This window comes from Bufo gargarizans, chromosome 1 (assembly GCF_014858855.1).
Source record: "Bufo gargarizans isolate SCDJY-AF-19 chromosome 1, ASM1485885v1, whole genome shotgun sequence".
Lineage (NCBI taxonomy): Eukaryota > Metazoa > Chordata > Amphibia > Anura > Bufonidae > Bufo > Bufo gargarizans.
Genome location: NC_058080.1, coordinates 339,126,089 through 339,153,268, shown reverse-complemented (window position 1 = coordinate 339,153,268; position 27,180 = coordinate 339,126,089). Strand labels below are relative to the sequence as shown.

The following is a 27,180-nucleotide window of genomic DNA, read 5'->3' as shown; positions in this document are numbered from 1 at the left end:
ATACTAATCTATTAATTTCAATGGGTCTATGTACATTTTTTTTTTATGCATCACTTCTGTGTTGCGTGAAAAACGCAGCATGCTCTATATTCTGCGTTTTTCACGCAACCCTGGCCCCATAGAAGTGGGGCTTCTGTGAAAAACTAATTGCATCCAGAAGCAATGCATTTTTTCACTGATGGTTGCCAAGAAATGTTTATAAGCCTTCAGTTTTTTTATCACGCATCAAAATGCATTGCACCTGGGTGAAAAAAACTGAACACAATAGCAAACAAAACTGAAAACTTGCTTGCAAAATGGTGCGAGTTTCCCTTAACGCAAGGGGGACTAAAGGGGAGATTTATCAAACTCGTGTAAAGTAGAACTGGCTTAGTTATCCATAACAACCAATCAGATTTCACATTTCATGTTCCAAAGTAGCTGTGAAAGATATAAGGAGGAATCTGATTGGTTGCTATGTGCAACAAAGCCAGTTCTACTTTATACCAGTTTGATAAATCTTCCCATTGACTAGTCTCTCTGCTACTAGATGTTCCAGTTAAAATGAATGTAACTGGAGATCTTGGGAACAGATGAGAAATGTTCCCAATGCCTAGCAATGTTAGAACTAGTGACAGCGAGAATGTGCAATACTAAAAAGCAGTACCATGGCAGGCACCAGCCCAGTCCATAGCCTCTGACATTTTCAAGGAGTTTGTGGATAGAGGACCAAAATGGACGTATGATGTTGCAGCTCCACCAGATGTGGAAAAGCATACCAATATGTTACTGGCAGAAACAAGTGGCAGAGGAAGAATATATTTTACCAAGGTGAAACATCACATACCGCCTGTAGAGAAGTTTCCTAGTAAACTCAAGATGGTTAGCGCAGCAAGAAGATTTATGGATTAGGGTAAAGATGAATTCTCACCGAGGATCAGTGAATGTGCTGTTAAGATCCGATTCCAAATCGTGACATAAAAATATCAGAGGGGTAGTAAAGAATTCTGTAGCGGTGTAACACTCCAATAGACCTTTAAATAGCTTTATGGGATTATGAAGAAAAATAAATAAATAGGTAGATTGAGGTATAGTGGACAGAGAAAATTCCTGAGTTGTAGGCATTTATAAAAGTAGTTATGGAGTATGTTGTGTGTTGTAACAATATGGGCCATCAGAGTTAAGGTCCTTCAAACATATAATACCCCCTTTCATTCACTTGGAGAGATCCAAGTCAGGAATTTGGGTCTGGAGGACCATGAGCTGCAAATTATGGAGGTGAATTGATAAGAAAGTCAGCACGCATTATTTCTCTCCAAGTACAATACTCCAAGGTTATTGTAAGGTAATCCTTAAGTTGGATAATAGGTTAACAGGACCAAGTATATGTTTATCTCCATGTTAACCCACCATTTTGGCGTGAATGAGAGCTACCACAATGCCTGACTTTTTCAAGTATTGCTGCTGCTTTTAATAACTGGATAAAAGCAGACAGTTAAAAAGGTTTTCCGAGATTTTTATTGATGACCTAGCCTCAGGATAGGATATCAATATCAGATTGGCGGGGGTCCTGGCACCCACACGGATTATCTGGTTGAAGAGAAGGCCGCACCCTGTGTCAGCATTGCCTTCCCTTCACTGTATACCTGCTTGCTGTTGACAGCACAGCGGTGAGTAGGTGCAATTACAAGTAGTCTCATTTTCTTCAATGGGATGGCTCATTCCTATACACGTGCATACTACAGAGTTGTCCCATAGAAGTGAATGGGACAGCTTCTTCTAATTATATATTATCGCTGCAACTTTGGGAAGGTAAACAATGAACGGAAGACAGCGATGGCACGGTACACAGCCTTCTCCAACTAGCTAATCGGGGGAATGTGGGGGGGTTGCCGGGTGTTGGACCCCCGCCAATCTGATATTGCTGACCTATAGGTCATGAATAAAAATATCTTTAAAAACCATTTTAACTTTTCCAACATACTACAAAGAGTGCTGTGATATGCCATAAAGGTCTTATTTGGGACAACCCCATTATACATGGCTCAGCCAAGAAAACATACTTAGAGCATGGTCTTTTTGTCAATATATTTCTTTGTTTGAGACTGATCATATCAGAAGAAAACCAGGTGAGAAATTTACCTGTAATGGCATCAATTTTTATTTTTGGGAAGAAATGTATGGAACGCGCTGACACATGAATCCTTGAATGTGTATGTGGTCGTTGTCTCTGATTTTCAACAAACCATGTAGAATTTCTTGGTACTTGTATGAAAATGAATCAATAACATGTAAAAGACGATAGTGTTGTATTTAAGCATGTACACGTTTTACAGAAATGATAGATTTCTTAACATAATTGATCAGAAAAAAATAGACCTTTCCCTATTATGGATTTATTTTACTTTCCATGCCTATTGCATCACACTGTTTAATCACTATGCACAATAGAGATTTACCTGTAATGGCATCAATTTTTATTTTTGGGAAGAAATGTATGGAACGCGCTGACACATGAATCCTTGAATGTGTATGTGGTCGTTGTCTCTGATTTTCAACAAACCATGTAGAATTTCTTGGTACTTGTATGAAAATGAATCAATAACATGTAAAAGACGATAGTGTTGTATTTAAGCATGTACACGTTTTACAGAAATGATAGATTTCTTAACATAATTGATCAGAAAAAAATAGACCTTTCCCTATTATGGATTTATTTTACTTTCCATGCCTATTGCATCACACTGTTTAATCACTATGCACAATAGAGATTTGTATAGCTGCAGTATACTATTTCCCCCAAAAATAAAAGCACAATATATGATCAACTAATCCTGAACTGCAAACTGTAATCAAAAATCTCTTTTCCATTCTGCAAGACTAGTCAAAAGCTATCCTCTATAAATATTGAAAATTAGGGGGCCATCTCCTGGACTTGGCTGAGACCATTTGCATACTGAAAGTCCCCACTGTTTTCATATTCGTACATATCCAATGCAACCTCACAGCTCTCTCTAACCACCTGTTCTTGATCCCCAATGTGTGTCCTAAGTGCTTTTAAACAGTCTTCAAGCGCGATAGATCCTAAAGCTTCAGCACACTCATGCCGGACCATTGGATTTTCTTCTAATCGATCCAATGCTGCTGCAAGCCCTGGAACTGCAGCTTTATGCTGCATCTGGCCCAAGACATATCCGATTTCATGGCGGAAAAGAGGGCTGCCACACTGTAGACCTTAAACGAGTTGGAAAAAAAAAAAAACTTTTAATTACACTTACTGGTAGTTGTACTTCTAAGTTACTCATGACAGCACCACTGGAAATTGCACTCTTGACCCTCTTGGAACAGGAAGAATAAAAAAAAAACCAAAAAAAAAAAACACCATCCTCCAGTGTTTGAGATATGTTCACATATCCATTTACAAAGAACAGACTAACGAAATTTATCGTACTGGGCATAGCCGGGATACTGCTGTGCACCACCGAATTTACACTGACTATAATAGGATCTAGCCACTTTCCAGCATAAATGTCTGCGTTCAGCCGAACAAAGATCTGCATTTAATATTTTTTGTCTGGCTAAAAGCCAACATTTATGCCAGAAAGTTTGCTGTCAATAGGGATCCAGCTGAATGCGTCAGTATCCAGCTATGCCGCATACAGTAAAACTCTGGTAGTCGGAACGAAATTGCGGACGTGTGAATGGAGCCTAAGGGAGAGAATGTAAGGGTACTGACATGAGGGAAGTGCAAATCCCCATTTCAAATGCATCCCTCATGGCAGCACCACTGGAGCAATACCAGATTACAACGCTTTAGGGGCCCAAACCAAAAGGACAATATATTCCAGGCAAGTTTAAATTAGGCAGAACATCCTGTTTGCAATGTCAGAAGAGGATATCTAAACCAAGTATTCAAGATTTCAGCTATATGAGAACCACTCAAATGTACAATAAACAAAACAATAAAAAGGGCAAATGATCCAGTTCTGGTTCATCATCTAAAACAACACTCTTGGTTCTGTTTAACAGGTTTGTTTTCTCATCACATATTATACTTCATGACAGTGGTAAAATGGAGTACAAAAAAAAAGTAATTTTTATTAAAAAATAAAACATTTTTACAAAATATTTTTTTTTTAAAAATAGCAAATTTCAATTTCTCTACTTTTATAATAGATAAGGCCCCTTTCACACGAGCACGATTGATTAAGTCCGGATGCGTTCAGTTAAAAACATGTGATTTTGTAAACAAGTTCAGACCTATTTCCCTACAGTGGAAACCCCCAAAAAGTGACCCCATTCCGGAAACTACACCCCTCAAGGAATATTTCAAGGTGTGTAGTGAGCACTTTGTGAAAATTAGCTGTGAAAATTAACCACCTCAGCTCCCCTAGCTTAAACCCCCTTAATGACCAGACCACTTTACAATTCTGCACTACACTACTTTCACGGTTTATTGCTCGGTCATACAACTTACCACCCAAATGAATTTTACCTCCTTTTCTTCTCACTAATAGAGCTTTCATTTGGTGGTATTTCATTGCTGCTGACATTTTTACTTTTTAGTTATTAATCAAAATTTACCGATTTTTTTGCAAATAAATGACATTTTTCACTTTCAGTTGTAAAATTATACAAATAAAACTACATTTCTATATAATCTCTAAATTTATTGTTCTACATGTCTGATTATAAAGATGCAATAAGTGTATATTTATTGGTTTGCGCAAAAGTTATATAGTTTACAAACTATGGTACAAAAATGTGAATTTCCGCAACATCTGATCATTGAAGTCCACCCCTCCCCTGTGAAGGTTATAGTCCTGGACCAAGAGGGGCTTTTCAATGACTCTGGTTGCTCGTTCAATTTGGATTGTCGTGTCTGCGTGAATGGAGGAGAGCATGTAAACGTCACGCATGTCTCTCCAGTTCACCGCGAGCAGTTCTTCGTTACACAAGGCAGCCCTCTCCCCCCTTGCAAGACGGGTGGTAACGAGCCGTTGGGAGAAGCCCCGGCGACTAGGTTGCGCGGTGCCACAGCAGCCAATCTGTTCTAAAAACAAAAGCTTGAAGAGGGGCACACTTGTGTAAAAATTGTCCACATAAAGATGGTACCCCTTGCCAAATAAGGGTGACACCAAGTCCCAGACTGTCTTCCCACTGCTCCCCAGGTAGTCAGTCAGGGCAACCGACCGGCTCCAGGGTCTGATCTTTACCCTCAGACTCGAAATTTGTGCGCAAAGCCTGTGGCCCTTTCACAGAGCTTATACAATTTGACCCCATACCGGGCGTGCTTGCTTGGGATGTATAATTTGAAGCCAAGGCGACTCGTCTATGCAGATGTTTTGCTCCGGGGTATACAAATCTGCAAATTTGGTGTTAAGGTGGTCTATGAGGGGCCGAATTTTGTGGAGCCGGTCAAAAGCTGGGTGGCCTCTGGGACGAGGAGAGGTGCTGTTGTCACTAAAGTGTAGGAAACGCAGGATGGTCTCAAATCGTGTCCTGGACATGGCAGCAGAGAACATGGGCATGTGATGAATTGGGTTCGTGGACCAATATGACCACAATTCATGCTTTTTTAGGCCCATGTTGAGGAGAAGGACCAGAAAAGTTTTAAATTCGGAAAATTGGACGGGTTTCCACCGGAAAGACTGGGCATAATAAGTTTCCCGGGTTGGCGACTATAAATTGAGTGGCATTCGTTCTGCCACGACTAAGTTTAACAGCTCCGCAGTAAAGAACAGCTCAAAAAACCGCAGTGCCGATCCGATCTGAGCGGTCTCAACCCAAACTCCAGACTGGGCGGTGAAAGGGGGAACTACTGGTGCGGCTGAAGTTGGGGGCTGCCAATCAGGGTTTGCCAGCACCTCAGGGACTCTAGAGGCCTGTCTGTGCGGTGGCTGCGACAGGGGAACTAATGCACGTGCCACCGTACCAGCTTCAACAGCCCTTCCCTATGTTGTACGGCAGTGCTGGTACTAGGTCCAGGATGGGATGGTCTGCGCTGCTGGTGTATGCCTCACCACGTAATCTGACAGCGCCAGCCCCACTCTGCTGCCCTTGAAGCGGATCCTGCGCAACCTGTGGTCTAGCAACACGGGGCCGGGTACACCTGGTGGTATCAGGGACCTCAACCTCCTCGTCCAAACTTTGTGTCAGACTGCCACTGCTTTATACAGGTTCGTATTCTGACCCGCTGGATTCGTCAGATAAGGGTTCCCATTCCTCATCCGACTGGGTCAGAAGCCTGTAGGCCTCTTCAGAAGAATACCCCCCTGTTTGACATTTGGGCAACTAAATTCAGGGGGTATTCCCTGAAACTACCCAAGAAAAACAAAGCAAGCCCGTCTTACAAATGAAAAATAAAAATTTCCAGAAAAAGTTGCTTTACACCCTTTTTATTCAATCAAATTTTTTTTATTAACAATGAAAATGCTACAGATATATATTTGGAATGGCACATCTTAACAGACAATAAAATATATTTGGTACCTTCCATTGTGTTCAGTCAGGTTATTTTATACATGCATATATTGTATACAAACAGAAATCTACCCTCCCAGACGCCCACGCCATTACTCACTCCGGTAATAGCACACTCCTACGATATATTAATAGCAAAGACAGGTGCACTCTGCGGTCTTACTAAACCCTCAAACTGATGTTAAAATTTAGAGATTAGCCAACATATCCTACCGTGGAGGACATGTCTGAGTACCGCGCCAAGGTTTGTCAAGTAGCTCGGGTCCTAAAACTAACCTACCTGAGTTGCATGGGCAATACCAGGGGTCAGTGGGTGAATTACAGGAGCGTGAGGTCCGACTCACAGAACTCACCAGGTACCTCCAAGCATGTAACCATGCTAGCAATGGGAGGAGGGAGGAGTCTGCGAGTCCCACTCAAGACTGGCTGATATAGCCCAGGGTTCACAGGTGCACCCAAATGTAGCCTGTGGATGGAAAACAGGCACATTTAAAGTTTCTACACCTCTGAGCATCTCTATATACAAACTGACTAGTAGTCGCCCAGATTCTGTCATTGCCACATCATGTGTGGCAAGTCAGCTAGCTCCAGTAAGCATCTCGGACATTTTGAATCAGTTCTAACTCCAGTTTTATGTAAAAATATTGGCGTTTTGTATACTCTGAATGAAAAAAAGCTGGGACAGTTTTCCTTGTTCACTCAAGGACATCAGTGGGAATGTTTCTAAAATATCTTCCCATTGATCCTGTGATCTCTCTTCATTAGTGTCAATGGATGAGACTCTAAAAACTTGTCCACTAGTAATAGGTATAGCGCAAATATCAAGCTTCTCTTTTCACCCCCAGTGAGCATTCATTTTTGGGGGCCGTTTTAAAAAAAAAAATATTTGTGCCTTTTTTAAATCGTAGTATCATACGCATGTTGCAGCTGAAGATACTGAAGAATCTTGTACGAGGGATCTAGAATTTATCCTGTGTATCTGTGAAGTACCTAAATACCCCTTTTTTTTTTTTTAAAGATCACCTATCCTTATGATGCCCTTATTCTTCCATTCCTGTATTTCTGGGAGAGATTGAAACTCCAGTAACAGGGGGTCTCTCCAGACTATGGATCCCCACTCCCTCCAGTATACACATAAGATCTCTCCCTCCTATTTTACACTAAGATCTGACTAGTCATATCCACCATTGTACTGTCCTTCTACCCTTTAAAATGCTGACATTGCGCCGCTAAATAATATATCCAAGGGTTTGGTACCGCCAACCCCCCAGCCGTTTTTTTTGCGTATTGCAGAATTTCCAATTTAATCCTAGGCTGACCTCCTCTCTATATTAATTCTCTGAATATAACGTTAATTCTATGAAATCTATCTAAGGGCAGCCAAACCAGTGCGTTATGAAGTATATACAACGCAAGTTGCGGCATCATTACCATCTTGAGGAGATTAATTCTACTAACCACTGAAAGGAATAGCTTACACCATTCTCTACCCTTCACTCTATATTTCCCCAGCAATGGACATAGGTTCAAGTCCTCAAAATCCATTAGCCTAGGAGATATATGAATTCCTAAGTATTTAATGTTATTCACACAGGGGATATTATTAGCTATGGCAATTTCAGATACCATCTGCCCATCAATAGGCATCAATGCTGATTTTTGCCAATTAATAGTAAGGCCCGAAAGTCTGCCAAACCGGTCGATAAGAGACATAGTGGCCAATAAAGAGGATGCCATATCTCCCTAGAATAAGAGAGTATATAGCGCTATTTCATTATTTACCTGTCCATATTGAAAGCCCTTAATTTCCAGAGATTTAAGTACTGTTGCCACTAGAGGTTCAATGGTTATAGCAAATAGCAGGGGCAAGAGAGGACAACCCTGTCTAGTTCCCTTAGCCAATTGAATGTAGTCAGACACTCCCCCATTAGCCCTAATCCATGCCTTCGGGTTTGAATACAGGACCTGAACCCATTTGACGAATCTCTGTCCAAACCCCATATACCCCAAAGAAAACCCCACACACTGTCAAAAGCCTTAGCAGCGTCAGGAGATAGAGCTATTCTATCGCCACAATTATCCAAAAATATCAATGATACCTTCCGCACTGAGGATGAACATGCAGAGGTATAATGTCACACACAAAATTATATGTCATAAACCATGTGAACTGGGTATAATTAAAACAACTTTTACTTTGGTATTATTAAAGACTGTAAATAAACCACATTGCTGTGAGAGGATATACAAATAAGTGAACGCCACCTACTAATTCCACAGTATAATATAAGGAAAAAGGGTGGATCTTACCACTTTCAGTAGAAGGAAAATCTGCACCAGATGGCGTGGACATCCTAATGTTTGGTGGCAATAGAACACTTGATTCTCCTATTATGCCCTAGAGGTAAAACCCTACCCATCAGGAGGGTCAGGGGCTATAAAAATTACCTGCCTAAAAAATAAAAGGGAAACAAAGTACATAAAACAATGGTCACTTCCGATCCTATATGACAAACTACACATAGAAAGACCAAATTGGTCATCGGTGTAAGTTTCTACTTCAGGAAGATTCCTTGTATTGTACGATGTAGGGACTTCCAATGACAAACGTCCGTACCAAGGTGTGGGGAACTGTCCCCAATCCACCTTCGTCTCACCGTAAGTTGTGGGTATTTGGGAGAGCTCTGAGTAGCGCACCATCTTCCATTTAAATAAGAAAGGAATCCAGCTTTATATACCCCAGTAAGCCCACCTCACCTGACTGTCATGACCCGCAAGCGGGACTCGTGACCCGCAGGTGGAACGCACGACAACCGCATGCGTTCCACAGCACCGGAAGTACGTGTTTGTATCTACGGGTTGCCGGAAGTAAACTGAAAACTGTGTGTTCACGTCACCCGTAGCTAAACAACCGGGTGACGCTCAAACACACAGTCCACCTATGCCATCAGTAATGTATGACAGCTGGTAAGTATGGCAGAATCGCATCACAGTGGATTTAGTTGGCAAGAGCCCCGAGTACATTTTTGTTACAGATTATAGACACTGATAATACATCAGAGAAGACTATACATATCCCTAATTTCATATGTGCTCTGGAAATTTAAGCACTAAATCAGGTGCATATACAATAAGATGATCTATTCTCATATGTGACATTTTAAATAAAGCTGCTAAAATTCAGCTGCGCATTAAGACCTAAAAGGTACGCAGTTTTGAGATAGAAGATACATTTAGCCTCACACTGGAGGATTCTCCTATCCCAATCGCAGCATCTCGTCTTTGGTTTGATCTCATCAATGCCCATAAAGGAAAGGCACAAATTGCACACCAGATAAGTTATGTGCCTTAGAAGATCTAGCCCAAAATAAAAACATAACCATTAAACAATCGGATAAAGGTGGGAATACAGTTATCCTTGACACGTCCAGCTATCAAGTGATGTGTGAGACTGTTGGCTCCAAGGGATTGTTATGAAATACTAGAGGGGGATCCTACAACGAGTTATAAATTGGAACTTAAAAACCTGTTGTACTCAGCTAAAAACAATAAGTTAATCAATCAACCAAGATGAATATGACTTCCTTCTTCCGCAGCACCCACAGATAGCCAAGTTCTATTGCCATCCGAAGGTACACAAAAGGTTACGACCCACTAAAGCGGCGCCCAATTGTTTCAGGTGTCGATAGCTTAAGCCAAAATGTGGGCACATACATTGACAAAATTCTAGCACCCCTTTTCCCTCACATGTAAGGGATACTGGAGACCTTCTAAAACAACTTGAAGGCATCCAACTGGAAGAAGGCTGCATATTGGGGAGTGTGGATGTTGAGGCCCTCTACTCTTCAATCCCACACAAATGGGGCCTACATGCAGTGGCACATTTTGTCTACACAGGGGCGTCAATTTTTCGCCCACAATCATCTGGTCCTCCAATTGCTCGAGTTCTCCTTGAGGAGAAATTAGTTTCTATTTAATGGTCGATTCTACCACCAGCTCAGGGGCACGGCTATGGGGAGCCCCTGTGCCCCATCGTACGCAAATTTGTTCCTGGGCTGGTGGGAGAATACTCTGGTCTTCAATGATGAAATGACATCTGAACTCCAGAGGGTCCAGATGTGGGCATTCTTTATTAATGATATATTTGTCATCTGGAGGGGCTGTCCGGAGTCGTTCTCCATATGGGCTAATAGTCTCAACATCAATGATATCGGTTTGCATTTTACATCTGAATGCAATCTGATAAAACGGCCTTTTCTGGACATATGCATCATTAAAAATCATAACTGTACACTTGACACCTCAATTTTTCGTAAGCCAACCGCCACTAATTCCCTTTCGAGGTGGGAGAACAGCCATCCCTTCCCCCTCAAAAAAGGGATCCCCCCCGAGGCCAATATTTGTGGCTAAGGAGGAATTGCTCTAGACGTTCCCGTTTCCTGAGACAGGCGGACGACCTAAAAACCAGGTTCACTAATCGTGGCTACCCTGTGGGCATACGGACACCAGCCTATATAACAGCCCTGAACTGTGATTGTGCATCCCTTCTTACTCTTTCCCCCCCCCCCCCCCCAAAAAAAAAGGCAACTGGTGGCAAATAGCCCCCAAGGGAATACACACGAGATCCGCCTTATTAGTACATTTAATGGGGCGTCCACTGCAGTAAGGGAGATAATCTCAAAACATTGGCATTTACTGAGAAAGGACCCAGACATTTGTGAAGTTATAAAAAAGTGCCCCAGCATCACATACAGGAGAGGTAAAAGTGTGCTTGATTGGATGGTGAATAGTCACTTCACCCCAGCACCAGTTTCATTTAAAATGTCACATACGAGAATAGATCATTTTATTGTATATGCACCTGATATAGTGCTTATTAAGTTTCCAGAGCACATATGAAATAGTCTTCTCCGATGTATTATCAGTGTCTATAATCTGTAACAAAAATTTACTCAGGACTCTTGCCTACTAAATCCACTGTGATGCGATTCTGCCGTACTTACCAGCTGTCATACATTAGAAACATAGAATGTGTCGGCAGATAAGAACCATTTGGCCCATCTAGTCTGCCCAATATACTGAATACTATGACTAGCCCTTGGCCCTATATTATATAAAGGATGGCCTTATGCCTATCCCATGCATGCTTAAACTCATTTACTGTGTTTGCAGCTACCACTTCTGCAGGAAGGCTATTCCATGCATCGACTACTCTCAGTAAAGTAATACTTCCTGATATTACTTTTAAACCTTTGCCCCTTTAATTTAAAGCTATGTCCTCTTGTAGCAGTTTTTCTTCTTTTAAATATTTTCTCTTTTACCTTGTTGATTCCCTTTATGCATTTCAAAATTTCTATCATATCCCATCTGTCTCGTCTTTCTGCCAAGCTATACATATTAAGGTCTTTTAACCTTTCCTGGTAAGTTTTATCCTGCAATCCATGTACTAGTTTAGTAGCTGTTCTCTGAACTCTCTCCAAAGTATCAATATCATTCTGGATATATGGTCTCCAGTACTGCGCACAATACTCCAAATTAGGTCTCACTAGTGGTCTGTACAGCGGCATGAGCACCTCCCTCTTTCTACTGGTAATGCCTCTCCCTATACACCCAAGTATTCTGCTAGCATTTCTTGCTGCTCTATGACATTGTCTGCCTACCTTTAAGTATTCTGAAATAATGACCCATAAATCCCTTTCCTCAGATACTGAGGTTAGGACTGCATCACTGATTGTATATTCTGCTCTTGGGTTTTTACGCCCCAGGTGCATTATCTTGCACTTACGGTATCAACATTAAATTTTAGTTGCCAGATCTTTGACCATTCCTCTAGTTTTCCTTAATCCTTTTCCATTTGGTGTATCCCTCCAGGAACATCAACCACGTTACAAATCTTTGTGTCATCAGCAACCTTACCATCGAGGCCTTCTGCAAACAATATGGGTCCCAGAACAGATCCCTGAGGTACCCAAGACTGCAATTTATTGATAAGCCTTCTATGTGGGACAGTATCAAAAGCCTTACTAAAGTCCAGATTAGCAATGTCTACTGCACCACCATCTATTATTTTAGTCACCCAATAAAATAAATAAATCATCAATAAGTTTAGTTTGACCTGATCTCCCTGAAGTAAACCCATGCTGTTTTTCATCTTTCAATCCATGGGATTTTAGACATTCCACAATCCTCTCCTTAAGTATGGTTTCCATTAATTTCCCCACTATTGATGTCAGGCTTAATGGCCTATAGTTGCCCGATTCCTCCCTACTACCTTTCTTGTGAATGGGCACAACATTTGCAAATTTCCAATCTTCTGGGACGACTCCTGTTGCCAGTGATTGATTAAATAAATCTGTTAATGGTTTTGCTAGTTCGCCGCTGCGCTCTTTTAATAGCTTTGGGTGTATCCCATCAGGCCCCTGTGACTGATTTGTATTCATTTTAGACAGCTGACTTAGAACCTCTTCCTCTGTAACGACACATGCATCAAAAGAATCATTAGTCTTCTTTCCTAACTGAGGTCCTTTACCTTCATTTTCCTTTATAAAAACTGAACAGAAGTATTCATTGAGGCAGTCAGCTAGTTCTTTATCTTCTTCCATATACCTTCCTTCTTTTGTTTTGAATTTGGTAATTCCTTGTTTGAGTTTCCTTTTTTCATTTATGTATCTGAAGAATGTCTTATTGCCTTTTTTCACTGACTGAGCTAATTTCTACTCTGCCTGTGCTTTACAAGCTCTTATAACTTGTTTGGCCTCTCTGCCTAATCTTATAAATTTGCCTGTCATTCCTTTTTTTTGCCTTTACTAACAAGCCTAATGCAATTTTCTGTTGCCTTCAATAGTGCCACTTTTGTAGTCCCATTTCTGCTGGACTCCATTGAAACTGTTCCAATCTGATAGGGACTTGTACAACAATAATCTAATTTTAAAAAAGTCAGTTTTTCTAAAATCTAAAACTTTTGTTTGTGTGGTGTGACTCAGCACACCACACAAAAACAAAAGTTTTAGATTTTAGAAAAACTGACTTTTTTAAAATTAGATTATTGTTGTGATCACTAGATCCCAAGCTTTCCCCTACAGTAATATAAGATACCAAATTCCCATTTTACCAAATTACCTTATGATCATCAAGCTGCAAGGTAACCCAAACTGACTCTAAATTGGTCTCGCCAACTTGTATCAAATTAGATTTCATGCTTTCACATGCAGGGCCACCCCTCCCCCTTTCTTGCCTTCTCTGTATTGCCTGTATAGAGAGAACCCTGGTATTGTTATATCCCAGTCATTACTCCCATTGAACCACGTCTCAGTAACAGCCACTAAATCTATAATTCTCAGATGCCATTATAGCCTCAAATTCATTGATATTATTCCCTAAACTGTGAGCATATGTAGACAAGAATCTAAGCTCATCATTTCTTAACCTTTGTGCTACTGGCATTGTTTCGGGGGGCAGTCAGAGTGCTGGATTATCACTCTTTTTTAGTAATTTAAATGCTCCTTAGCAAATACTTGGAACTGTTTACTGAGGACATTCGTTCCCCTGAGAGAAAGATGCAAACCATCTTTCTTGCACAGTTCTTTTCCATTACATGAGATTACTGATTCCATAGGTGGACTGTGTGTTTGAGCGTCACCCGGTTGCTTAGCTACGGGTGACGCGAACACAGTTTTCACTTTACTTCCGGCAACCCGTAGATCACGTGGTGCCTACTTCCGATGCTGAGGAACGCACGTGTGCATTCCACTTGCGGGTCATGACAACCAGGTAAGGCGGGCTTACGGGGGTGAATCAAGCTGGATACCTTTCTTATTTAAATGGGAGATGGCACGCTACTCAGAGCTCTCCCAAATACCCACAAATTGCGGTGAGACGAAGGTGGATTTGGGACACTTCCCCACACCTTGGTACAGACATTAGTCATTGGAAATCCCTACATTGTACAATAGAAATAATCTTCCTGTAGTCGAAACTAGTAAGTAGAAACTTATCACCGATGACCAATTCTTTCTATGTGTAGTTTGTCATATAGGATCGGAAGTGACCATTGTTTTATGTACTTTGTTTCCCTTTTACTTTTTCAGTATTCCCTTCAGTTCATCGAGTCCGCTGATGAGTTTCGGTTATTTGGAGCAAAACATGGCATGTACGCTTTATAATTAGGGGTCATATAGGGATTAAGCCCAAATACAGAGACAGGTCCCGTATGGGGTCGTTCCGAATGGGGGAGGGTGCTCTGTGTCTGTTAGGTAGGTGACTTTTATAGCCTCTAACCCTCCTGATAGGTAGGGTTTTACCTCTAGGGCATAATATGAGAATCAAATACTGCTTTGGACTACAAGAGTGCCGGTCACAAGTGTTCTATTGCCACCAAACATTAGAACATCCACTCTATCTGGTGCATATTTCCCTTCTACTGAAAGTGGCAAGATCCATCCTTTTTCCTTCTATTACACTGAAATTAGTAGGTGGTGTTTACTTATTTGTCTATCCTCTCACAGAAATGTGGTTTATTTACGGTCTTTTTTAATAATACCAAAGTAAAAGTTGTCAGAACTATTGGGTATGAATAAAGTCCATAATTATAAGGCCTATATAATAGTATGGACATGAGCCTAAGGGACAACCATTTTTGTCTTATTTTAAAAGACAGAGGGATTTTTTTTTCCTTTACTCTGAAATTGCTAACCTAAGGTTTACGATATATACCAAAGTGTTTACCTAAGTCTGTTTTGTGAGAAGGAGATGTCCCAAGGTCTAATGAAATGTGATGGCCTAGATAAGACAATGTATTTGAATTCTGATGATTTTAGTAAATAGAAAGACTCTAATCTTTCTTTGTGATTTTTATATTAATCAATATAGGAGTAGATTGATTTTATATAACCAATTTTAATAGGTGTGCTGAATATATAGTATATATATATATATATATATATATATATATATATATATATATATATATATATATATAAGAGTATAGTCCTCATAGATATATTCAATTGTAAGATTAGAAATGAGGTATAAACTCCTCTGTCATGTTTAGAATCTGTCTCAGTGGAACACACAAATTAATTATTTCTTTCCTGGAATGGATGTGGACACAGGTGATCATGAACAAACCCTGTCTCATCCAAGAACAATGAATTGAGATAGCCATATTTATTTTGATTTAATCAAGTCTGGTCAAAAGACTTAAGGATACACAAGTTAGTTGACCAAGTATAAAACTCATTGTCTCTTTAAGATCTTCTCAAGGTTTGTCTGAAACCTTAGATTACATGTTAGTGCTACTATATGAATAAGAGAAATAAATGAATGCTTCGATTTTTTTTGTATGGAATACTAGTGCCATCTAGTGTTAGGGTAACAAAGATCTAGGGTATATTTTTCCCTAGAGGATGGTTCTATTAATTATAAAGTGAGGTCACTAGTTAATGATAAAACTTGGCCAAGCCCTTTCTAAGATAGGATAAAAAGATGGTATGGGCTGACAGAAGGGGTCGATCTCGCTCTCTCTCTGGACATCATCTTGACCATCTTGCCAGTCATTGGAGGCAGCCATCTTAGAACCATTGAAACTGATTTCTGCTAGCTGACATTTTGGTATAGTATAACCTTACCTATATTTTATAGGATAATTAATTAATATAATACATATCTATATATTCAATTAACCATACTTGGTATATAGTATCTGTTTTGGAATAAGATTGGGGTGTACCTGCAGCATCATCCTGAAAATTAATCCAATACAGGGAGATTAAAAATATACTAGTGAAAGCACAGTATTATCTCCAAGGAACTGAATTCAGTTCTAGACCAGTATGGTTGATAATATATATATATATATTTATATAGATAAAAGATAAACCAGATTTGGGTTTAATCGGACATTTGTCGGCTGAGAGAAATCAAGTATTAAATTGACTTTTAATATAAGTGAGGGGTATTATTATAAGAAGGCATAATTGTGTATATATAGATATATGTTCTCAATTATTTTTGTCCTACCACTATTTTGCATATCATTGATTGAATTTTATTACCGCCAATTTTGTTATATATATTATTTTGCACTATAAATTGTATAAATAAATTACATATATATTTTGTCTGTAACTGGGTTTTGTCTTCAATTCAACGCAGATCACGAGCTTGTTTTAGCTTGATATTTATGATAATAAGTTAGAATCTCCTTTATTACCGATTTTAATTTATTCACATAAATCATATAGACTGTCAATCGGAGACAGCATAAATATTCCGACAAAGTTATGTTCTAATTATACCCAGTTAACATGGTTCATGACTCCACAATTATCCGTCTAAACTTGTAAAGTGGTATATACTCTCCTTATATTAATAGCTGTAGATTACTGGGGCATAAATCCCGTCTGATCTGGATGGATTACGGTATGTTAAGAATCACTCTGGATAGACGCTTCGCCAAGCCCTATCCTACTTATGGGGGGGGAGGGGGGATATCCTTCCAAACTCCAAATCAGAATAACTCCCTGGACCAATAGCTATAGCCTGTAATATTATTACAATCCAGAAATTCATCCAAGCCCCTCTTTAATTCTTTTAGTGTACTCACCATCACCGCCTCCCTCAGGCAGAGAGTTCCATAGTCTCACTGCTCTTATGGTAAAGAATCCTTTTCTATGTTTGTGTACAAACATACTTTCCACCAGACGTAGAGGGTGTCCCCTCGTCACAGTCCTGGTGATAAATAGATGATGGGAGAGTTCTCTGTACTGTCCCCTGATATATTTATACATAGTAATTAGATCGCCCCTCAGTCGTTTATTCTAAAGTGAATAACCCTAATGTTTATTCTTTCAGGGTACTGTAGTTTCCCCATTACAGTTATTACTTAAGTTGCCCACCTCTGAACCCTCTCCAGCTCTGCTAGGTCTGCCTTTTTCACAGGAGCCCAGAACTGTACACAGTACTACAGGTGTGGTCTGACTAGTGATTTGTAAAGTGGTAGGACTATGTTCTCAACACGGACATCTATGCCCCTTTTGATGCAACCCATTATCTTTATTAGCCTTGGCAGAAGCTGCCAGACACTGGTTTTTACTGCTTAGTTTGCCGTTTATTAAAATTCCTAGGTCCTTTTCCACGTCCGTGTTACCGAGTGTTTTACCATTTAGTATGTAAATGTGATTTGCATTATTCCTTCCCATGTGCATAACCTTACATTTGTCAATGTTAAACCTCATCTGCCACTTCTCTGCCCAAGCCTCTAATCTATCCAGATCCATCTGTAGCAGTATATTGTCCTCTTCGGTGTTAATCACTCTACACAGTTTAGCGTCAGCTGCAAAAATTGATATTTTATTGTGCAAACCTTCTACAAGATAAATATTTTGAAGAGAACTCCACTAGTGACCGTGACCTAATCTGAGTGCGTACCATTAATAACCACCCTCTGTTTTCTATCATTGAGCCAGTTACTTACCCACAGACATTTTCTCCCAGTCCAAGTATTCTCATTTTATATACTAATCTTTTATGTGGTACAGTGTCAAATGCTTTGGAGAATTCCAGATATACGACATCCATTGATTCACCACTGTCAAATCTAGAACTTGCCTCCCCATAGAAACTGAATAAATTAGTTTGACGTGACCGATCCCTCATGCAGCCATGCTGATATGGTGTTACTTGCTTATTTTCATTGAGATCCTCCAAGATAGCATCTCTTATAAAACCTTCAAACTGTTGTTTAAACAGATGTTAAAATTTACCGGCCTATAGTTTCCAGGCTCTGTTTTTGCACACTTCTTGAATATTGGCACCTGATTTGCTATGCACCAATCCTGTGGAACACTCCCTGTCAGTATAGTCTGTAAATATCAGAAATAAGGGTCTGGCTAGAACATTGCTTAATTCTCTTAGGATACGGGGTTTATACTTTTTACCATTTATATAATTGAAGAACATTTTAGGGTTAGTTTTGCTCTCTTTGGCAATTAATCTCCTGGCCTCTAGTTTGGCAGCATTTTATTTTTTTTTTTTACATATTCAATTTTTTTTCCTTATAGTTTGTCAGTGCTTCCTGGCTACCCTCCTGTTTTAGCGATTTAAATGCTTTATTTTTGTCTTATTGCTTTCTTTACAGTTCCGTTTATCCACATTGGTTTCTTCTCGTTCCTTAACCCTTTATTCCTATATAAAAAAGGTATGTACCTCGCACAATTAGATTTTAGGATGCTTTTAAAAATATCCCATTTTTGTGGCGGTATTTTTATTTTTGAGGACTTTGTCACAGTTATTTACGCCTATGGCCTCTCTTAGTTGGCTAAATTTAGCTTTTTGAAGTTTGGTACTTTTGTTCCTAACTACTTATGGATATACATTATGTTCATGCTTTTAGAAATATAAATGCGTGCATGTATGCACATATGTATACACCCTATTTTAACTACTGTCTTCCAACTACTACGAACTTTTGATCACTTACACTGCCCAGACTACTGTAATAACTATAATGTTTTTTCAGACTTGATAAAGGGGTCCTGAGTACCCCGAAACGCGTCTTTTCAAAATAAAAAATCTCGTATCCAAGCTAGGGTTGTGATTTGCGCCTTAAGTCCATCGGCTCACCGCACGAATCCAGTGCAGACGAGACCTTTTTTATATAACCTTGTAAATTAACTGCCCATTCATAGCTACCATCCAGCCATCTCTGTTATTCCCACTAGGTCATAGTTTCTCACATCACTAATTCCAGTTCCCCAGTTTTATTAATCAGGTTTCTGACATTAGTTAATGACACTTAATGTTTATGTATATTTTTTTTACCCTACACCTTACCTTCTGAATTGTTCTAGTTACTCCTTCCATTCATACCCCCAGTCTCTATCTGAACCATCTTCCCATCCTATAATGTAATTACCCCCCCCCCCATTCCCTAGTTTAAACACTCCAACCTTCTAGCCATCTTTCCCCTCAACATAGCTGCCCCTTCCCAATTGAGGTGCAGCCCATCCCTAAGATAGAGCCTGTAGCTGACAGAGAAGGCGGCACAGTTCTCCAGGAACCCAAACCCCTCCTTCCTACACCAGTTCTTGAGCCACTTTTTAACCTCCGTGATCTCCCGCTGCCTTTCTTGTGTTGCTCGAGGTACAGAAAGTATTTTGGAAAAAAATACCTTTGGAGGTCCTTGCCCTAAGCTTTTGACCTACTACCCTAAAATCATTTTTAAAGGACTCTCCACCTACCTCTAACTTTGTAATTGGTTCCGATATGGACCATGACCACTGGATCTTCTCCAGCCCCTCCCAGTAATCTGTTAACCCCCTCTGCAATGTGTTTAAATCTAGCACCAGGAAGACAACACACTGTTCGGCGATCATGGTCTTTGTGACAGATTGCCCTATCTGTACCCCTAATAATTGAGTCTCCCACTACCAGCACCTGTCTGCCCTGACCTGCTCTCCTGGTGCCCTGCTTACTGGAGCTGAAATTCCTCTGACTGGCAGAGGAAGTGTCCGGCTGCAGCAGTGCTGTCCCTGAACAGACATCCCCCTCATCGGACAACCGTGCAAACTTGTTGGGATGTGACAGATCAGGGATAGCCTCCCTGGCACTCTTCCCTCTACCTCGCTTTCTAACTGTTACCCAGCTAGCTACCTCACTTTCCTCAGCCTCCTCGCTATCACCCTCCCCCTCAACTACCCCATAGAGTGCTTGCTCAGCAAGCAGCAAACTCTTAAAATCTGACGTTTGCGGATCTTACACCCACATTTTTCACTTTCACAAGGGGTAACAGGACAAAATGCACCCCACATTGTTACCCATTTCCCCCCGCATAGGCAGACAACTCATATGTGCTCAAAAAATTATGTATGGGTGCATGGAAGGGCACTAGAGTCAAACTGCTAAATATGGATTTGGCTGACCTGAATTGGCAGACATGTATTTTAGGTGCCATGTCACATTAAATAAATTCCTGAGGTCCCCAGAAATGAAAAACTCTAAATGACCCCATTTCAGAAAACACCCCCGTATGAACATTTTAAATGGTGGAAAGGGTACTTTTCAGCAAACACGTGTCTCACAGAAGACAGAAACAGTTGTGAAAGCTTTTCAAATCACATTTGTAAAAATGAAAAAATTACTAGCAGACCCCAATTTTTCACTTTCACAAGGGGTTAAATGAGAAAATGCAGCCCAGTATATGTTCCCCATTTTCTCCCCTTTTTGCAAACACCCCATATATGCTTGTAGCCTGCTGTACGGGTGCACAGCAGGGCTCTAGAGGCAAAGTGCAAAATATGCAATTTTTTGCAGGCCTGAACAAACAGACATGGATTTTAGCTGCCATGTCTCATAAGAAAATAAAAAATAAAAATCATAATAAAGTGGTTGCATAAGTGTGCACTGGGGATGTAGCGGTGTTCAGAGTTAAGCAATCACATTTAAAAGCATGTTAAATAGGAGTCAGCATACACCTGCCATCATTTAAAGTGCCTCTGATTAATCCCAAATAAAATTCAGCTGCTCTAGTTGGTCTTTCCTGAAATTTTCTTAGTCGCCACACAGAGCAGAAGCCATGGTCCACAGAGAGCTTTCAAAACATCAGAGGGATCTCATTGTTAAATGGTATCAGTCAGGAGAAGGGTACAAAACAATTTCCAAGGCATTAGAAATACCATGGAACACGGTGAAGACAATCATCATCAAGTAGAGAAAATATGGCACAACAATAAAATTACTAAGAACTGGACGACCCTCCAAAATGTATGAAAAGACGAGAAGAAAAACTGGTCTGGGAGGCTACAAAGAGGCCTACAGCAACATTAGAGCTACAGGAATATCTGGCAAGTATTGGCTGTGTGGTACATGTGACAACAATCTCCCGTATTCTTCATATGTCTGGGCTATGCGGTAGAGTGGCAAGACGAAAGCCTTTTTTTACTGAGAAAAACATCTAGTCTCCCAAAAGCATGTGGGAAAAGGCATTATGGTCTGATGAAACCAAGGTTTAACTTTTTGGCCATAATTCCAAAATATGTGCAGTGTTGTTTTTGCACCAAACATATCATCAAAAGAACACTTATACCAACAGTGAAGCATGGTACTGGCAGCATCATGCTCTGGGGCTGTTTTTGTTCAGCTGGAACTGTGGCCTTAGTTAATCTAGAGTCAATTATGAACAGTTCCAAATACCAGTCAATATTGGCACAAAACCTTCAGGCTTCTGCTAGAAAGCTGAACATGAAGAGGAACTTCATCTTTCAGCATGACAATGACCCAAAGCATACATCCAAATCAACAAAGGAATGGCTTCACCAGAAGAAGATTAAAGTTTTGGAATGGCACAAGTCATCGAATGGCACAGTCAAATCTTGCCAAGTCAAAATGTGCCATGCTGATACTCATACCCAAAAAGACTGAGTGCTGTAATACAATCAAAAGGTGCTTCGACAAAGTATTCGTTTAAGGGTGTGCACACTTACGCAACCATATTATTTTGTTTTTATATTTAATTTTCCCTCTACCTAAAAGATTTCAGTTTGTTTTTCAATTGAGTTGTACTGTTTGTAGGTAAGCGTAAAAGGTGGAAAAAGTTCCGATAGGATTTATCTTTGTCTAATTTTTTTTACATCACAGAAATCTGACATTTTAATAGGAGTGTAGATGTTTTATATCCACTGTATATATAGAAATATATATGCCCTACTTTTTAAACAAAAAAATAAAATAAAAAATGAAAAATTTGGCAAAAATACTGCACAAATAATCCCCAGGTGCTGATCAGGCAGGTATGCACTCAACAGCACTTGGCTGTCACAGCTTGCACGCAGAAAAAGTTGTGCAGAGCTGGAAAATGGTAAAAAAAAAAAAAAAAAAAAAAAAGTTAAGACCCAAAAAAGTGCACGGACCAAATTGCGTCCGTAAGGGATCTAAAAAAAAAAAAAAAAAAAAAAAAGGGTAAAACGTTAAAATCTGTGCAGCTATTCCAGATATTGTTTCTTTCCAGATATTGTATGCTTTCTTCTTTTCAGCAGGAAGGGGTTAAATCTCAGTGGTTTGCACCACAAGTTCCAGCAAGCCACAAGCAGCACAGAAAGGCACAGAAGTCCCCTGCAAGCAGCCATTCTAGCTGGTAAGTTCTGCCTCTTCCTGGGCTGCCATTGGCTAGAGCGTTGTTCCAGCCAATAGCAGAGCTGCCAGGGGACCCAAAACACTGTTGTCCCCTGCCTTACCTCGGAGGTGATCAGTGCTGGCTTGTTCAGCACCTGCCACCTCCCCCTGACCACCTCCAGACGCCTCTGACAGCTTCCTGCGCTGCGATGTGCCAATCTCATTGATTGACCAATCGCAGCGCTGGGAGCTGCAGGGGGGCGGTGCAGCACCATGCTGCCCTTACCCGGCATGGCTGCCTGATGGTAAGAGCAGGCATGGTGCCGCGATTCCCCCAAATCCTTCCCCAGATCCCCACGGACCTTGCGACGTACATGTACAGCGCTGGGCGTTAAAAACCTAGTTGGTTAGAAACATAGTTGGTTAGAAACTGTATATGAAAGATTCCTATTTAGGATCAATGTAGCTAGTTTCATATCCTGTCACCAGGAAATAACAATGTCTCAACGTGGGAGAGCTTTGTCTTGTTATCCAAGGCCAAAATCTTCATTTCAAATCCTGATCACATCCGTGACCCGCCCCCTTGTCAATTCAGACCTGCGGTTTGCAGCTTTCTATGGTGCGGGCAGCGGTGCCATTGGGTCCCCATGGGGCTGTAGGAGGGACCCAATGGCATGGAAGGCAGCGCTATGCCTTCCTGAGGCATCACCGCTGCCTTCCTGTGACGAGCCGGTGACATCCAGCCCCCTGGATCTCACAGGCCGGAAGCTGTACGAGTAAGGCCTCATGCACACGGCCGTTGTTTGGGTTCGCATCCGAGCCGCCGTTTTGGCTCGGATGCGGACCCATTCACTTCAATGGAGCCGCAAAAGATGCGGACAGCATGCGGACACAGTTCTGCGGCCCTGCCAACAAAAAAATATATAACATGTCCAATTCTTGTCCGCGCTTTGTGGACAAGAATAGGCATTTATATTGCCGGCGCCCGTTCCGTTCCACAAACGGCTTCTGTTGCACGAGGCCTAATACACACAGTATTACTCATACAGCCAATGCATTCCAGTACAGAAGTATTGGAATGCATTGTAAAGGATTAGACCCCCAAGTCCCAAAGTGGGAGAAAAAATAAAAGTTAAAAAATAAAATATAAAAAAAATTGGGCAAAAAGTAGGGAAAAAAACCAGACATATTAGGGATCGCCGCGTGCGTATCGATCGGCTCTATAAACATATCACATGACCTAACCCCTCAGATGAACATTGTAAAAAATAACTGTGCTAAATAAACAATTTTTTGTCACCTTACATCACAAAAAGTACAACAGCACAGGATCAAAAAGGCGTACGCCCACCAAAATAGTACCAATCTAACAGTCTCCTCATCCCGCAAAAAATGAGCCCCTACCTGAGACAATCGCCCAAAAAAATAAAATATAATTAAGAATATAGAGACAAACATTTTTTTGTTCTAAAAAAGCTGTTATTGTGTAAAACTTACATAAATAAAATAAAAAGTATACATATTAGGCATCACCGCATCCTTATCGACTGGCTCTATAAAAATATCCCATGACCTAACCCCTCAGATAAACACTGTAAAAAAAAGAAAAAAAAACTGTGCTAAATAAACCATTTTTTGTCACCTTACATCACAAAGTGTAATAGCAAGCGATCAAAAAGTCCACCCCAAATAGTGCCAATTGGTCATCTCATCCCACAAAAAAAATGAGACCCCATCTAAGATAATCACCCAAAAACTTAAAACTATGGCTCTCAGACTATGGAGACACTAAAACATGATTTTTTATGTTATATCATTGTGTAAAACTTACATAAACAAACAAAATTGTATACATATTAGGCATCGCCGTGTCCATGACAACCTGCTCTAGAAAAATACCACATGATCTGTCAGATGAATGTTGTAAATAACAAAAAAAAGTGTAATATAGAGCAACCAAAAATCATATGTACCCTAAACTAGTACCAAAAAAACTTCCACCCTAACCCATAGTTTCTAAAATGGGGTCACTTTTTTGGAGTTTCTACTCTAGGGGTGCATCAGGGGGGCTTCAAATGGGACATGGTGTCAAAAAACAAAACAAAAAAAAAAATATATAAAGTCCAGCAAAATCTGCCTTCCAAAAACCATATGGCATTCCTTTCCTTCTGCGCCTTGGCGTGTGCCCGTACAGCAGTTTACGACCACATATGGGGTGTTTCGGTAAACTACAGAATCAGGGCCATAAATATTGAGTTTTGTTTGGCTGTTAACCCTTCCTTTGTAACTGGAATTTTATTTTATTTTTTTATGGAAAATCTGCCAGAAAAGTGAAATTTTGAAATTGTATCTCTATTTTCCATTAATTCTTGTGGAACACCTAAAGGGTTAACAACGTTTGAATACCTTGAGGGGTGTAGTTTCTAGAATGGGGTCATTTTTGGGTGGTTTCTATCATTTAAGCTTCACAAAGTGACTTCAGACCTGAACTGGTCCTTAGAAAGTTGGTTTTTGAAAATTTGAGAAATTTCAAGATTTACTTCTAAACTTCTAAGCCTTGTAACATGCCCCAAAAATAAAAGGTCATACCGAAAATGAGCCTAACATGAAGTAGACATATGGGGAATGTAAAGTAATAACTATTTTTGTAGGTATTACTATGTATTATAGAAGTAGAGAAATTGAAACTTGGAAATTTGCTACTTTTCCCAAATTTGGTATTTTTTTTATAATTAAAAATGATATTTTATTTTTTTTACTCCATTTTACCAGTGTCATGAAGTACAATATGTGCCGAAAAAAAATAATCTCAGAATGGCCTGGATAAGAAAGAGTTTTAAAGTTATCACCGCTTAAAGTGACATTGATGAAATAAGGCTGTGTCTTTAAGGAGTCAAAAAGTTGGTTTTTGAAATTTCAAGATTTACTTCTAAACTTCTAAGCCTTGTAACATCTCCCAAAAATAAATGCTGGATTTTTTGCGACTGTCGCATCGCAGTATGTCGCATGTTGCAGTGCGACACCATAGACTACCATTATAAAAATTGTCGTGCTACAAAATGTCGTCGTGTAGACCTAGCCTTAACCACTTAAGGACCACAGGTTTATACCGCCTAGTGACCAGGCACTTTTTTACAAATGGGCACTTCACAACTTTAACGGTTTATTGCTTGGTCATGCAACTTGGCACCCAAATTAATTTTACCTCCTTTTCTTCTCACAAATACAGCTTTCATTTGATTGCTGCTGAGATTTTTTATTTTTCTGATATCAAAATAGACAGCAATTTTCTCCCAAAAAGTTTATTTTTAACTTTCTCTGGTTAAATTGTTCAAATATAATTAACATTTCTATACAAGTTTGTGTCAGAATTTATTGTGCTACGTGTCTTTGATAAAATAAAAATCCGCACAAGTTAGCGGAAAATGTTTATTTTTTTTCCTTCTTCTTACAAAGTCTCATATTCCACTAAGGCTACTTTCACACTTATGTTCAGGGTTCCGCTTGTGAGTTCCGTTTGAAGGCTCTCACAAGTGGCCCCGAACTGATCCGTACAGCCCCAATGCATTCTGAGTGGATTCAGACCTGCTCAGAATGCATCAGTATGGCTCCGTTTGGCCTCCGTTCCGCTCAGCAGGCGGACACCCGAACGCTGCTTGCGTTTTCGTGTCCGCCTGGCCGTGCGGAGCCAAACGGATCCGTCCAGACTTACAATGTAAGTCAATGGGGACGGATCAGTTTGACGTTGACACAATATGGTGTAATTTCAAACGGATCCGTCCCCCATTGACTTTCAATGTAAAGTCTGGACGGATCCGTCTGACTACAAATTCTGTCATATGTGGCATCGCCGTACTCCGGAGAAGTAGGGCAATGTGTTTTTGGGGTGTCTTTTCACACATATTCATCCTGTGTGTGAGAAATATCTCTGTAAATGACAACTTTTTCTAAAAATTTTATACAAAGTTGTCAATTTACAGAGATATTTCTCTCACTCAGCATGGGTATATGTAAAAATACACCCCAAAACACATTGCCCCACTTCTTCTGAGTACGGAAAGACCGTAATTAGACTTACCGGTAATTCTGTTTCCTTGAGTCCACCATGTCGGCTTACTATGAGATTGACCCTTAACCTCTGTAGGGGCAGGAACACACAGAGTTTAAAAGGCCACCACCCACACTCACCCTCAGTGCTTTCCAAATTACCAAGTAGGTGTAGCCTTAACCTAGGCAATATGAATATAAAAACATTTTAATTTTTTAAATTTTATATTTATTTTATTTTATTTTTTTTGTATTAATTCATACTCAACCCCTCCTTAAATCTCATGGTGGACTCAAGGAAACAGAATTACCGGTAAGTCTAATTACGGTCTTTCCATTTCGTTCACCATGACTGCTTACTATGAGAACTACCAGATTAGACAGGGTGGGTAACTGCTTGTAGAACCTTCTGACCGAAGGTTAAATCCGCAGAAGCTGACGTTAATTCGGTAATGTTTGATGAAAGTACTTATATTCGACCAGGTGGCCGCTTTACAAATCTTGTCTAGGGAGACACCACCTTTTTCTGCCCAAGAAGACGCCATAGCTCTTGTAGAGTGGGCT

The 27,180-nt window shown here is 40.2% G+C and overlaps 1 protein-coding gene across 1 annotated transcript in view; it reads right to left on the bottom strand.

The window, feature by feature from the left end:
• Positions 1-2,271: 2,271 nt before the first annotated feature.
• DOHH (deoxyhypusine hydroxylase) overlaps positions 2,272-27,180 on the bottom strand; it is a 99,926-nt gene continuing 75,017 nt past the window's right edge. Inside the window, exon 4 of the mRNA XM_044306548.1 lies at positions 2,272-3,213. Within this exon, the coding sequence (XP_044162483.1) occupies positions 2,894-3,213 (320 nt within the window). The 3' untranslated portion in view covers positions 2,272-2,893. The remainder of the gene's footprint in view (positions 3,214-27,180) is intronic.